The sequence below is a fragment of the Artemia sp. Qi Xiang Cuo genome, chromosome 14 (assembly GCF_049724085.1).
Source record: "Artemia sp. Qi Xiang Cuo chromosome 14, ASM4972408v1, whole genome shotgun sequence".
In the NCBI taxonomy this organism is placed as follows: Eukaryota; Metazoa; Arthropoda; class Branchiopoda; order Anostraca; family Artemiidae; genus Artemia; species Artemia sp. Qi Xiang Cuo.
The window spans coordinates 70,964,840-70,979,273 of record NC_142807.1 but is presented as its reverse complement, the minus strand read 5'-3'; the positions used below and the strand labels follow the sequence as shown (position 1 = coordinate 70,979,273).

The following is a 14,434-nucleotide window of genomic DNA, read 5'->3' as shown; positions in this document are numbered from 1 at the left end:
AGGTAATATTCAGGGGCATAGCTGCAGCATTTTTATTGAGGGGGCAAACAAGTTCCACATCCAGAGAGTCAAGAGGCATGGGCTATATCATAGCTTTTTTTACAATTTATGGGGGGGCAACTGCCCCCTTGCCACCCCCAAACAACGCCACTGGTAATATTTTCAGTAGTTGGACTGCTAACTGCATTTGTCTAAATTTTCCCCAACAAGTATATGGTTACTTCAAGTCAGATCTAGGGGGAGACAGGAGGGGGGCAGCAACCATGGGGGGGACATCAATTTTTGATCAGCTTTTGACACTGTAGACAGACAGTCACTGTGGCTGGTCCTTCAATCTGCTGGTGTACCTAAGAAAATTGTCAATCTGTTCAAAGAATTATACAACAAGACTGAAAGTGTTGTCATTGTAAATGGCCAGCTCTCATCACATTTTTAAATTAGAAACAGTATTCAGCAAGGCTGCACTGCTGCTCCCAAACTCCAACTGTGTCATGGACCATGTTCTCAACAAAACACTGCTGGCACATCCATTTGGCATTGATTTTGCTGAAAGAGTTCTATCAGATGCTGACTTCACTGATGATGTTGCATTGGTATGTGAAAATCTTGTAGACATCAAAACTGCCCTGGAAATGCTAGCATCTACTGCAGAAAAACCTGGTTTAAATGTAAACTGGACCAAGAACAAAATATTGCTTGTGGACAAGACACCATGCTGCCCCCTGACAACTATAGAAGTATGTGGCCAAGATGTTGAGATAGTCAAGCAGTTCAATTGTCTGCACAACTGAAAACCTATACACAGAGATATCAGCAAGGGTGGCAAAGGTAAACACTGTTTTAGGTTGCCTATGCTGATATCAACTGTGCCTTTAAATTACCACTCCCTGTCCAAACAGCTTGAGTCCTGCTTTTTGTTTTGGTATAGTCATTTACTTCACCTACCCAACTTATATTCAACTTCAATTCAACAGCAAACAGCTGAAAACACCCACAAGGCAGACCACATATGAGATGGGTGGGTATCATCAACAATCAACTCACAGCATGGGGCATTGACCCCAGCAAAGCTCCTACCCTTGCCCAGAACAGGACACTCTGGAGACTAACAGCACTGACATCTGGTTCCCTCTATGCTGGCAACACTGCCAAGCAAGAGCTTTAAGTCAAAAAGACCCTCCATGGAATAGATTCCAGCATATGTTACAGATGTATTTTTTTTAATATTTTATCAGTTACAACCAGAGTCATACTTACATCATTACTCCATAGTTTATAAATAAAAGTAGTAGGTTTTAAACTATAGACACTAACATTAATTGTTCCTGGGAAATACTAGAATAATCATCGTCTTATCTACATTCTTGGTCGGTTTACATCTAAAGCTTAAACAGCTCAATGTCAGTAAGAGAGGTAAAAAAAAAAGTTTCTAGTAGCTAAAACACCATCTTAATTGGTGGCTTGTCTCAATTGCCAGAAAACAATAACAAGAATCCTTCATTTTTGGGCATTAATGTGAATAAGGCAAATATTGCTAGTAATGAATTAAGACACTATTCTATTTTTCTTATTTATCTTAGGTTTGAAGCAATTCACATTTCTAGTCATGGTCTTTCTAATTGTCTTTTAAGGAAAAGGAAAGACAATACGGAAGAAAATAAAAAAGGAAAGAGGCAATAAGAACACAACAGAAGCAGGTTTGACTATGAACTCTTAAGCATAAATTAAGATAATTTTATAATCCTTTTACAAAACATGAATGCTTCATAAAAGCACTGGCAGATTGAGGGGGGGGCTAGATTTTTTCTGGTGCCCTCTTTTCCTGTTCCTATTCCTTTTTCTGGAATAAATCCATAAATTTGGTCAATTATTGGCACCTTTGTTACATCCACCTCCCCCCCCCAAGATTTTGCTCAGTGGCACTCTTGTCACATTGGGCATCCCCCAAGATTTTGCTCTAGATCTGCCCAGGCATAAAATATAGATGCACCATTTACGGCAAGGCTCAATCTGACCCTTAGATTTATGCACTGAAACTAAGATCAGAGGTTTAATGTAAATTGGCAACATAAATTTCAACTGGAAGTCATACTGACTAACTTTAGACATTTTCAATATAGCCTACCAACTCCAGCCAGGGGTGTCCCAAGGCTCATTTTATTGGGGGGGATCTTCATAAATTTTACCAAATTGCTACCTGATTTATGCCAAATTTTCTGCAGAAATTAAGAATTTTGCTAAATTTCTGCCAAAGGCAAAGTTTTTACTGAATGCCAAAAAATTAGGGGGGGGGGAAGCATGCCCCTACCCACCCCTTTGGGACACCCCAGACTCCAGCTCCTGATACTGCTCTGACTCCAAGCTGCAATACTTTCCTTTTTGTAAAGACCCCTTTTCTTCCCTTTCTGTAAAAAGTATATAGTTTTATTTGTATTTATTGCAAACAAAAAAAAAAATCAAGCCATAGGCTTGTCTTGTTTTTTTTCTATTATAGTTTATCAAATTGTTTTCTAAATATAATTGTAATAACTCTGTTAATAGCTAATATTCATCTCATAAATTTTAGAATGGAAAAGATGTTTCTCTGTCAATTTATTAAGCATTGTTTTTATCTGTCTCCATTTTATATATAATATAATTGCAAATATTATAAATAGGCCTATATTTTTCATTAGTGACACAAATAGCTGAATAAATTGTTTCTGTAGTAGTACTATGGTGCAAAAAAAAATCTTATTCACTATAATTAGCCTACAATATTATTTTGTTTATTATTGCCACTTGTTAGTAGTATTTGGCTTAACTCTAGTCTTTAAGAGTTTCTGTAAATCTGTATTTCTAGCTATAGAGGTAACTTTTGTCTAATTCAAATGCTCAAAAAACGGAAGTTTTCCAAGATTGTATTCAGCCAATACTAATAAGGCTAGTCTGACCCTAGCTACCAGCTAGGCCTAATCTCAACTATCTAAACCTAGCCTATACAAAATTTCTGAGATTAAAATACCCAAGTGTAGTCTAATCCAAGGTTAGGAGCATCTTCCAATATTTATGAAAGATACATTTTATTCAAAATATCTGTCTGATATTGAGGACTGTAGGGGAGACCGGCCCACGATCGGCAGGTTTTGACTTTATCAATTCTGCATGCATTAATTCAATCAATAGGAAGCTGCTGAGTATGCCAATGCAAAGGCAACTCAGTGGGTATCATCCCAGAAAAAAAAAACAATTAAGAATACTCCCCCACTTTTCTAGCTGGAAGCTGCTCTTTCCAAGTGGTCAAAAGTGCCGAACCTGGGCCACCCAAGTACTGGTTTGGCCATTTCTGGCCTATGTTTGGCCACCCAACAAGACAAACAGAAGTGCCCAGGAAAACGTTAAAACTTGTTTTACGGCTACAAAAGTATAAAAGAGTATGATTAGTATAAAAAGATAGAGAATCAGCTTCAGTAAGTTTAAAATAAAACTGACAGAATATTCATTTCAAATTGTAAACTGATAGATCAACACCAAATGTGAGCCACTTCACTATCTTGACATTCCACCTGCAACTGTTGGCAGTGCCAGTTTCATTTCAACTTCTGTCCTTGAGACAATAGCTGTCTTGTCATTTAGCAGAAAGTCTCTTATCCCAGTCTTCATCATAAACTGGACCTCAATTTATTCAGTTGCTACGTCTCTGATCATGGAAATATTGTGAACGGGATTCCCATTCTTGCTTTTAAGCCCAACCAGAATGAAATCGCCAACCTTGACGTTCTCAGGGTGAAATTGGAAGCTGCTGGCAGGGGGCTCGTCTCCAATGTCCATACTGGAGTTCGAAGAGTCGCTGTATAGAGATTCACCTACGTCAGAATCGTCACTCTCATTGCAACTCTTGTTGAGAGAAACAAGCTTTTCGTTTTTTAGCCTTTTCGCTTCTCAGATTTTCTCCATTTCCAGGACTAGGGCATTCTTGGCAGATGCAGCCTTTATTTCGGCCGTAATGCGTTCTTTCACAGGGGTGTCGGTGAGCACTTCTGACTCCTTCATATTTTTTTCCTCTTATTTTTTTGCGGTGAGCCTTTCGGGAAGGGGTTCATATCTACGATCTCTTTGAACAAACCATCTATGTTAAAATAGGAGTCTAAATATCCCACAGGACTTGGGCCCACAGTTTCTATGCCCACAGGACTGGGCATAGAAACTTCATTGATGGGTGCTTCACTAGATGTTGTTGGTGGTTTATCTGAGACATAGGACAAGAGGAACTCATAATCCTTGAAGACATCTCTGTTTGTGATATTATCAGGAGTGAAAGCCTTTGGATATGCTTTCCCCAGCAGTTTACTAATGTTATACACTGATATAGTTTTGCATCTATGGGCTGTCATTAAACTTGCATCTTCCTGGTTGTAGTAGGCCTTGAGTGGCCCCATAACTGTCCTGTCTAGAGGCTGTAGTTTGTGAGTAGTATGGGGAGGGACAGTTAAAAGTACAACATTATTATTTTTAGCCAGATTGAGCAATTCAGTGGTGTATTGACTGATGTGGTTATCTAGCACCAGAAGTACAGGGGACTGTATGGAGGGTTTTACACGATTCATAAAATGCTGCAAGTAAAGCAGAAAAAAGGAGGCAGTCATCCAGCCAGAAGCATTTTCTGAGCTGGTCATGATGGTTCCCAGTGTTGTGTTTATCTAGGACCCGCTCCAGGTTGTCAAAGAAAGTTCCTACAGAGTGACGGTTGAAAGCAGTCGCCCGTCCTAGGCTTGTACCTTCTGGCATTCTTACTGATAGTCTTATGGCGAGCCATAAAACCACGATACCAATCCTCGCCTGCAATGCCTCCACCTCCACTAGCTTTGCATTTCCAGTTGTCTGGTAGTGTTATACCCTTAGTAATGGTATAGTTTTATGCAAGTTTACGCGCTTCCAGCGGAGTGCAGCCGAAATGCATATCAGCTATTGTTTTCAGGTAAGTTTCTAGTCCCTGTTCTTGCTCCTCAGAAAATATTTGTCTTGTGTTATAATCGGGTGTAAAGAAACTCAGGTCCAGGCTTTGTGGAGGAATATTCAGCTTCTCAACTTTTTTCAAGTAGTCGTGCAGTTTTCCTCTAGGGAAACCCATGGAACTTGCAGAGGATCTGACTGACTTCTTTTTCGACTAAGACAAAAAAACTGATATGATATTCTCAAAATATGCTGTTTACTCAGCTTTTATAAACATGGCCCAGTTTCGGACGCCATGGTTCGGCATGCCGAACCTGTCTCGGACATTGTGGCCGAACGTGGGAATTCGCCATCTCGCGGGATGAAAAAATGTTAGCACCAGACCGGTGAAGATGGCGCGTCTTCGAAGATGCCAAAAGACAGGCAGTTAATCAGAGAATACAATATGAGTTTATGTCCTATCAAGTATTTGTAGTTAGGCATAGAGCTTAAGACAAAACTTGAACAAAATTCAGGATTTACTCACCATAAAACACAATCCAATCTGACATTTTTGGTAAAATTGTTAATCAAGGGCAGCCATTTTAAAAACACACATTCCCATCTGGCAGATCTTTTGCAATCTACCAGAAGTCTTTGTCTGTTTTTAAATTGAGATTTTTTGCTTTGTCTGATTGTGCACCAGTCTCCTCTACAAGTGCTGGGGGCATTAGGCAACCCTAAAACCCATTCTATTAGGCTAGCCTATAGAATTGACTTCAGAACAGCCATAGTTCTAGGATGTTTGTATGGAACCTAATATTTTTCTTCTTCTAACTTCTTCCCCAGACTTATGAAAAAAACCTGACCTAAACACCTCCCTGAACCATATTTTTCAGCTCTATAGTCAATTTCTGAAAACCTATTTCCTAGAAATAATTTGGTAAAATTCTACTTTAGCTACTTTTGGCTATCTTGGAAAGGGGTTAGGTTAGGGAAATGAAACTTTCAGGGATGGGTCTACAGGCTTAAGTATGGATAAATATTTACCAAATCAAATTACCCCTATATATACCAATTTAGGGTATATATTTGCACATTAGGGGGTGGGGGAAAGTTTAAACTTACCTCTCATTTACATCAGAAATAGAATTACCCCCACCCCCCTAATGTGCAAATATATACCCTGAATTGGTTTCTTGATTTCTACATTGGGGGCGGGGGCAAATTTTGTTTCTGATGTAAATGGGAGGTAAGTTGAAACTTTACCCCCCCCCCACCCCCTAATGTAGAAATATATACTCTGAATTGGCATATAGAGGGGGGGGGGCTGAAATTCATTTCCAATAGAAATGATTATTATAGCCTATTTGTAATCAGCATAAAAAAAGCATTGAGTGGTATATTCACTTTATGCGTAAGTCAATAATATGATTTGGTAGATATTTACCCAAAAAATTGTTTTCAGCTTCAGAATGTTGGTCAATCTCAATTTATAAGGTTTTACAGATATGCAAATAGGGTAAAAAACCAGTATCCAATTGAGCAAAATCGTGTAAAACTAAAACCCTCACATCTTGTTACCAAAGAGGAATTGAGAAGGATTGGGTATAGGCTATTAATGAATAGCTAAAAGTCCAAACTATACATCAATATGGTTATTATTCAAATTATTTAAGATCAACTACTTGAAATTTTTAATTTATTGACTTACCTTCAGGGACCTCTTTTTGGAAATACCAATTATCTTATCGAGTTGTAAATAATCCTTTTGGTGTTCTAGTTTTATTTACATATTAAGAGAGAGCTGATTTTATTCTGATTAAAGATATGTAACTTTTATTGCCTGATATTTATTCTATAAATCACAAATATTTAAATATAATTTTTCTTTTCAATTGCATTTCAAAACAGAGACCACATTTTCAATTTATGCTGACAAATCATTGGTGAAAACTTGACCAAGAAGGCGGGGTTCTTGTTACTGCCCTCACATTGCATCATGCTTTAGTAAAAAGGGATGGTCCAAAAACCCATTACTATTTTTCCAAAATGCCAAAGAAAAGTGGTCTTTCCCAAAAAGAGGTCTTTTACCCTACATTTCCTAGATTTTGAAAAAAAAATTGATATGGCTTAAAATTCTACTCAAATAACAGGAATTGGTAAAGTTCTACCAAATCATATTATTGAGTTAGGAATAAAGTGAATACACTATTTGATGCCTTTTTTTATGCTGATTAAAAATATAATAATCATTTCTATTGGAAATGAATTTCAGCCCCCCCCCCCAATATATGCAAATTCAGGGCTAGGTTGTAGAAACATATACCCTGAATTGGCATAAAGCCTATAGGGGGGGGGGGGCTGAAAATCATTTCTGATAGAAATGATTATTATATTTGCAATCAGCATAAAAAAAGGCAGTCAATTTATACGAAATCATATTATTGAGTTAGGACTAAAGTGAATATACAATTCGATGCCTTTTTTTAGTCTTATTATAAAAATAATAATCATTTCTAACGGAAATGGCTTTAAGTCCCCCCCCCCCTATATAGGCGATACCTACCCCAGCCTACCCCTGAATGGGCATCTATAGGGGGGGGGGGGCGGAAACTAATTTACGAAATAAATTCTTATTAAATTCGTAATCAGCAAAAAAAAATGCATCGAATGGTGTATTAACTTTTTTCCTAAATAAATAATATGATTTCATAGATATTGACCAAAAAGGCATCAAGTGGTATATTCACTTTATGCGTAAGTCAATAATATGATTTGGTAGAACTTTACCCAGGAATTGCATTTTCAAAACTAAAGCCAGAGAAAAAGAACTTGGCAACTGAAAATTAAAGTAAAGTGTTGTTTTGTCAAAATTTCAAAAAGTATATAGCCTACCTGTCATGTAGGCAAATTTCAGGACCCTCTAGAGAGAAAAGGGGTGGAGGTAAATACTTCAAAATACCTTCTGGGGACATACTTTAGCCTGTGGACCAATCCCTGAAAGTTTCATTTTTGTAACCTAACCCCTTTCCAAGATAGCCAAAAGCAGCTAGCCTAAAGTATAATTTTAGCAAGAATTTTTCCAGCTAACATAAAGGCAGTGTTAGGAATCTGGTTACTTGACAAGGCCTTTCTGTTCTCTGACCTACTCAGCAGTAGCCCACCCAGCTTAGATCTGTTCAAGTAAATTTCATTCCCCTAGACTTAGCAGAACCATAATCCATTTTAGTGAAAATCAAACATACTCAAATTTTACCAGTAGTTGCAGAAATAGATCAATTCCAACTTCACTAAAATAGCAAAAACGATAAATAAACTATAGAAAATTAAATTTATACATTGATTTCTCTTTTAGACCTTCTGTTTCTCTCTAAAACTCGGGCGATTGTGACGTAGACACCCGGATGTTAAATAAATAAATGTTTGCTGTAGGTAGCCCTGGTGCATGGAAACTTGAAATTTTTTGGTCTGTTTATTCCCGTAAGCAAGTGAATTTTATGAGACTTTTGGTATATATTTTCTGAATAGGGGTGTTCTTACGCTGAACTGAGTCTTGGATCAAGTGCAAAAGCTCAATATTGTCAAATTTTGACCAATTAGATACAAGTTTAATGCCAGATACACATTGCCATTTTCGTAACATAGCTTACTTCACGTAAAAATGTAAAATGGTCTATGAATGATAAGCTAAAAATTATCCACCAATTGGAATTGATTTTAAATTCTTATTCACGTTAAGTACGCCAATGTGAACGGGAGGAAAAAACTTAAATCTAATATAAGAGAGTTTAAGACTTGGCCTTAAACTGAGTCAATCATCTGAGTATCACTTATGAAAACAAACTTTCCGGTTGTTGAATTTGCAGTTCAAGTCACTAAAACTACAAAGGTCTGGTTAAACTAAAAAAAACACACTCACATCTTACAACTAAGACCAAGGAATAATACTTTTAGCAAAATATTTTCCTTCTTTTTTAATTGTCATTAACAGCCTAGTTAACGAATTTCCCGACAAATGTACGATTTTTGGTGATCTGACGATTGTAGAAACCCACTAAGGAAATTCTAATAACCAGTCCTTTGCGTCCTCAGTGAAATTGCACGTGGTTTCTCGGTCTTAGACATGTAAGTCAAACCCTTTAAATTCACAAGAATGTCAATGAGCTTCCTTAAATCCTAGTCTCTTATTCTTACTCCTATCCCTCATGAAATTTGAATTTCCTCTTTGAAATTACTTAGTGTCACTATTTCTTCTAACTTAAAGTTGAATTTCCACGATAAAAGTATCATTTATAAAGCTTATGCCAGATGCAAACTGCCTTTTCGTATCAAAAAGCTACTTAATGTAAGAAAGTAAAATGATCTATGATTGATTAACTAAAAATTATCCACCAATTGGAATTGATTTTACATTCTTATTGATGTTAAGTATACCAATGTGTACCAGAAGAAAAGAAATAAGAACCTGGCATAATGCTTGGATTTTCCAGCTTAGGCTCTTAACAAACTTAGCAACTTCTCTTCTCATTCGTTAAGGGCTTATGTTCTTTGCTCGCCTCTAATTGAACATTTTTATCCAGCTTGGCACTTTCCAGGAAGAGTCGGATAAAGCTAAATCAAAAAAAAAAAAAAAACAAAACAGACCCGCTTGAAATTATAGGGAATGTTGAGAAGTATATTGAGCTAAATCTAAAGACACTATATGCATCCAGGTTATCAAAAAGGCTTATATTCAATATCTTAGGAAGGAGTAAGGATATTAACTTGGAACTTTCATGGATACTGCAACTGCTACTGCTACTGTGACTATTGCTGTGACTGCTAATGTTACTACGACCAAGATTACTTACGACAGCGAATACTTAAGACAAAGACTACTTTTGACCGCAACTACTCGTGACTGTGGCTATCGGCGACTGCCACAAATTTTACTAGTGGCTACTTTGAGAAAATCTTGAGGGGGATATCGAACAAAACCAAAACACACTATATGCATCAAGACTGTCAAAAAGGTGAATCAGCAACTTCTCAGTGATGGCTGAGGGTATCAAGATGAAAATTTCAGGGCACACCCAGGGGAAGACTCAAAAGTGATGGGAGGGGAGCCCTCCCCTTCTTACCCTATTTAGATGACCCTCCCCAACATTGATCGAGATTTTGAAAAAAAATTGTTCAAATAGTCAAAAGGTCTAATAGCTATGTCTCCGGAAATGCCAAGCTCACACAGCCCTCGGGACAAGGGTTGTAAATTATGCAATTTGCCCATTGCTTAAATACAGGATTTATTAAGGAAAGGGGGAATACTTGGTCCTGGATGTGTCCGAAAAATCTAAAGGTACTAAAGTGAAATTTTCGGAAATGTTGAGGGGGATGCTGAACTAAATCAATTGACGATCTGTACATCCAAACTGGAAGCAGTGTGTATCTGTAATATCTTAGACACAACTAAAGGTATAAACTTGAAGCTTTCAGGGCCACTACTGCTACTGTTTCCATGGCTGCAACTGGAACTAGTTACAACTGAGACTTTTTGTAACTGCGACTATTTCTGCTTGCGTATACTTTCAGGAAAAGTTGAAAGGTGTTTGAGAAAAAGGGCCTCCTTGTCCATTTTGGATGCATTTAAAAGGGCGAAGGGGGATGGTTGTCCTTTGATCATTCTTCCGCATCCCCTTCAGCATTCCTTGTAAGTTTCAACTTACTATTCTCGGTAGTAAAGAAGTCTAGGTCGTAAAGAAGAATTTCTGGGAAATTGGAACTTCCTGAGAGGGTTTAAATAGGAAGACTTTAAATAGATTGGGATGGAGAAGTGCACGTAGTTGTATTGGCTTCAGGCGGTTTGGTGCTGCAGTGAACTATTAGTAATAGTAGTTTGATTCAGTCCATAGAAGAACTTTAGCAAAGGTCCTATACTTGTATGGTATGCTAGGTAAATACATTAAGGTGATTCATGCAATGTACGAGAACAACATCAATGCGTTTAAAGCAGAAAATGAGGTTAGTAGCTGGTGTCGTATTTAATCAGGATTTCAGCAGGGCTGCATTCTATTCCTGTTTAAAAAGATCATTTTGATGGACTTTGTCCTAAGAAGCACGGCAAAGTCTATGCGAGAACATTGAACCCAAATGGGAAATAAAACTCTCCCAGAGTTTGATTATTTTGATGATTTGAGTGTACTGGGAGAAACTGCTGGCAAAATGAATGATTTTTTAGATGTTTTGAGAGTTCAGTGTGCAAGAATAGATTTTGAAATTAATTTTAAGAAGACTAAGTCGCTAAGACTGGCAAAAAGTGAATTTGAAGAGATGATGTTGGTCAACGAGAGGATCAATCAAGTGGATAGCTTCACTTACCTATGTAGTATTATTAGTAAAGATGGCGGATGTAGTGAAGGTCAAGACCTTCAGAATAGACAAGACCCAGGATGTTTTTTCGCAGCTTAAAAAAGTTTAGAAAAATAGGGAGATAAGACTAAGACCCAAGATTAGAATATTGGAAGCTTCAGTGATGCCAGTGGTCAATTATGGTTCTTAAACGTGGGCGCTCCGAAAAACGGAGGAGGATTTGTTAGATGTTTTCCAGAGGAATTGCCTACAGGTTCTTTTGGGTACCCATCTGACCGAGCATTTTTCAAACAGTAAGCTGTGCGAAAAACGTAATTCTATCCCGCTTTCTAGGGTTATAATGAGAGAAAGGTTGAGATGGCTAGGGACCGTTCTACAGATAGAGGATGACAGATTGCCAAAGGTCGTTCTTTTCGGCCAACAATCTAGGGCCAAACGGAAAGCAGGTCGTCCACGAATAAGCTGGGTAAGGTAGTAAGGAAGGATTTATAGAGATTGAAACTTCTTGGGAGGGTTTAAGGAGGGAGGTTTTGAATAGATTGGGATGGAAAAGGAGCGTGCGTAGCTGTGTTAGCCTCAGGCGTCTTGGTGATGCAGTGAGTGGTTAGCAGTAGTAGATATTTTGCAGTGTCATAAAAAGCAGTTGCTTGAATTTAGAAAATCAAATGGAAAGGAGGGAGAGGCTTCAATTGCCCCTTCGTTCGCTGCAGACAACGGCACTTTACCATTCACAAACATACTTTCTTTTACATTTGCAACGTAAGCTTGTTTCGTAAAAATATGTCATGAGGCAGCCAAGTTTGTTGCATAAAAAATATCAGTTGGTTTTACTTCAAATCTTATTTTTACTTTTGATGTAAATATTTACGGTGATGCCTGTTCGGGTTTCGGTGGCTTACACGTCTACGTGATTTGAAGCCTTTGTATTTTATTTAAAATAAACTAATTAGATAACCTCTAATAATGTAAATACCCTTAGACCACCATTGCAAAAAATTCTGACATCAGCATATTCTCCGACAATGGAGGGTGAAACGCTTGAACTCCACAGCAGCTCAACTGTTGTCAATTAAAGTCTAAAGTCCGAACGCACTTATGAATATCAATTTCTGCAAGTTTTAGGTTTAAAGTGTTGTGTGAATTAATTTTTGCTCATTTTAAGTTTTAATATCGCCCTTTATTTTTCATTGAGCAAAAACAATGTCCTTGTAACTAATTTCTGTTCACTTACATTTCAGGGTAGCTCTATAATCAATTCATACTAATCATATTCATACTAATTATGCCCCAAGTGACAGAGGTAATTATGGCACCAACAATATATATAATGCCATCTCCCTCAGCTCTACCAATTTTATCGGTATCTTCCCAACTTCGAATCCTTCACTACTTCAACTACTACTCCGTCACTATTATGTCAAAGTAAGGTCCAGCACCAAAATCATTAGCAATTTTGAATTGCGCGGTCTTGAATTGGATCGATTAAGACATCAAATCAAAATGACTCACGTTTTCTGGAGATTCTGAGCCGCAAGTTTACCTGGATTAGAGGATGGTTATGTTATTTCTACGAAAAAATATAGTTGTCACCATTATTATTTGTTTTAGTCCTTTCTGAAAACCATTTACATTTGCGATGTTGAATTACGTTTGTTGAATTTTTGGTGATTCTGAATTTTTCTGTGATGAACAAACTGCGTCGTGTAGGATTGATCAAGTTATCAATATGTTTAGCGTCAACGTGTTTAGCATGGAGCTGTCACATTTTTATTTGTTTTCGTTCTGCCATTTGTCGAAAATGATTTATAATTGAAATACTCAATTGCCTTTGTCGTGTTTTCGGATTTTTCAGGTTAATCTGTTGTTAAATTAACAGTGTCAAGCAGAATTGATTGGGTTTTCAACGTGTTTAGTCGTCTGTCTTGAACAGTCCACGATCTTTACTCTCCATCGATATTATGAATCTGGATACATTCTATATGTGTTTTGCTGAGTACGTATGTTCCATTGCACTAACTCGAGCGTAGATAAGGTGTCGTTGATAGGTTAGACGTGCTGAGCTTATGACGTAGCTGATACGTTTCTACCGGATTTATTCGTGTAAATCGAGTTCAAAGGGTTGATGTTGTGCGTGTCAAGTTGTCTTGGTTGGGTTGTTGATACATTAAGTTACTCAAGATTCAGGTACTTGTACTAATTTACCGATTTTGAGTGTTTTTTTTTTTTTTTTGTTAATAAACTATGAGGAGTAATCTCTACCGAGATTTACTTTTTGATTTGGCTGGATTGATGGTCAATACAGTCTTTGTCGAGTTCTCCTTGCTAAATTCGCAATTTTGACCTGATTAGATTCAAGTGCCTCAGTAAGCTTACTTTTTTTTAGGTTTCCTACGATTAAAAAACCTTATCCTCCTGAATTGATTAGACGTTTAGTACAGACGTCCTGATAACTGTGAACTGAAAACAAAGAATTAGGTGAATTAGGTAATTAGTCGAATGGGCTTCTTGCGTAATTTGGTGCGTTTAAACCCAGAGGGGCGAACGTCATGTACCCCGGAGGCATACATGTAAAGCTTTTTCACGATCCTAAAAACAAATGAGCTATATTAAAGTTCGATCCGGCGGTAAATAAAACACCAGGCTCGGAAAGGGCTCAGTGTCCCCAACTCCACTTCTTCAATAAGAAAAAGCATGAGATTAAAAAAATGAGGCCAAATGAGTTAAGATTAACACATATTTTTAAGGATTTTTATCTTTTTTACCACTAAATACGTAAAATGAAAACTAAATGACTGACATCAAGCAATTAAAAAAACAAAAATATTTATTTCCTCTATATGGATTCGTCAGCGTCCGGTCAAACGACAAAAAAGAACTAAAGACTATGAACAGAAAGATTCAGTGGGTAGACCATACACAACCAAAGCACATCTATTAATGTAGCTCGAAGCAATTTCCTTTGCCAGGGATGCGCATCTAGCTAAGTCCTTTTCACTTTCACCCTTAGAAATTTTACTGAAACAATTAGCAAATTCTGAAGGTGTGCTGTCAAGCAGTGTTGGGAACAACTTTCCCAGCCAATACTGCCAAAACTGTACTGTCATTCTATCACAGTCTAAATCAGTTACTTCCCACAGCATACCCAAACAACAAGGCCTAGAACAAAATAAAAATG

At 37.4% G+C, this 14,434-nt stretch overlaps 2 protein-coding genes across 6 annotated transcripts in view; both read right to left on the bottom strand.

Moving 5' to 3' along the window:
- LOC148944816 (uncharacterized) overlaps positions 1 to 8,269 on the bottom strand; it is a 73,201-nt gene extending 64,932 nt beyond the window's left edge. For 4 of the 5 annotated variants that reach the window (XM_089099814.1, XM_089099816.1, XM_089099818.1 and 1 more), the window contains exon 1: positions 8,160 to 8,259. The gene's annotated coding sequence lies outside the window, so the exon portion shown is untranslated. Of the gene's footprint in view, positions 1 to 8,159 lie in introns of all 5 variants that reach the window. The other variant, XM_089099815.1, reaches the window with a different exon arrangement.
- Positions 8,270 to 14,075: 5,806 nt separating this feature from the next.
- Sse (extra spindle pole bodies like 1, separase) overlaps positions 14,076 to 14,434 on the bottom strand; it is a 125,464-nt gene continuing 125,105 nt past the window's right edge. Inside the window, exon 9 of the mRNA XM_089100139.1 lies at positions 14,076 to 14,415. Within this exon, the coding sequence (XP_088956265.1) occupies positions 14,142 to 14,415 (274 nt within the window). The 3' untranslated portion in view covers positions 14,076 to 14,141. The remainder of the gene's footprint in view (positions 14,416 to 14,434) is intronic.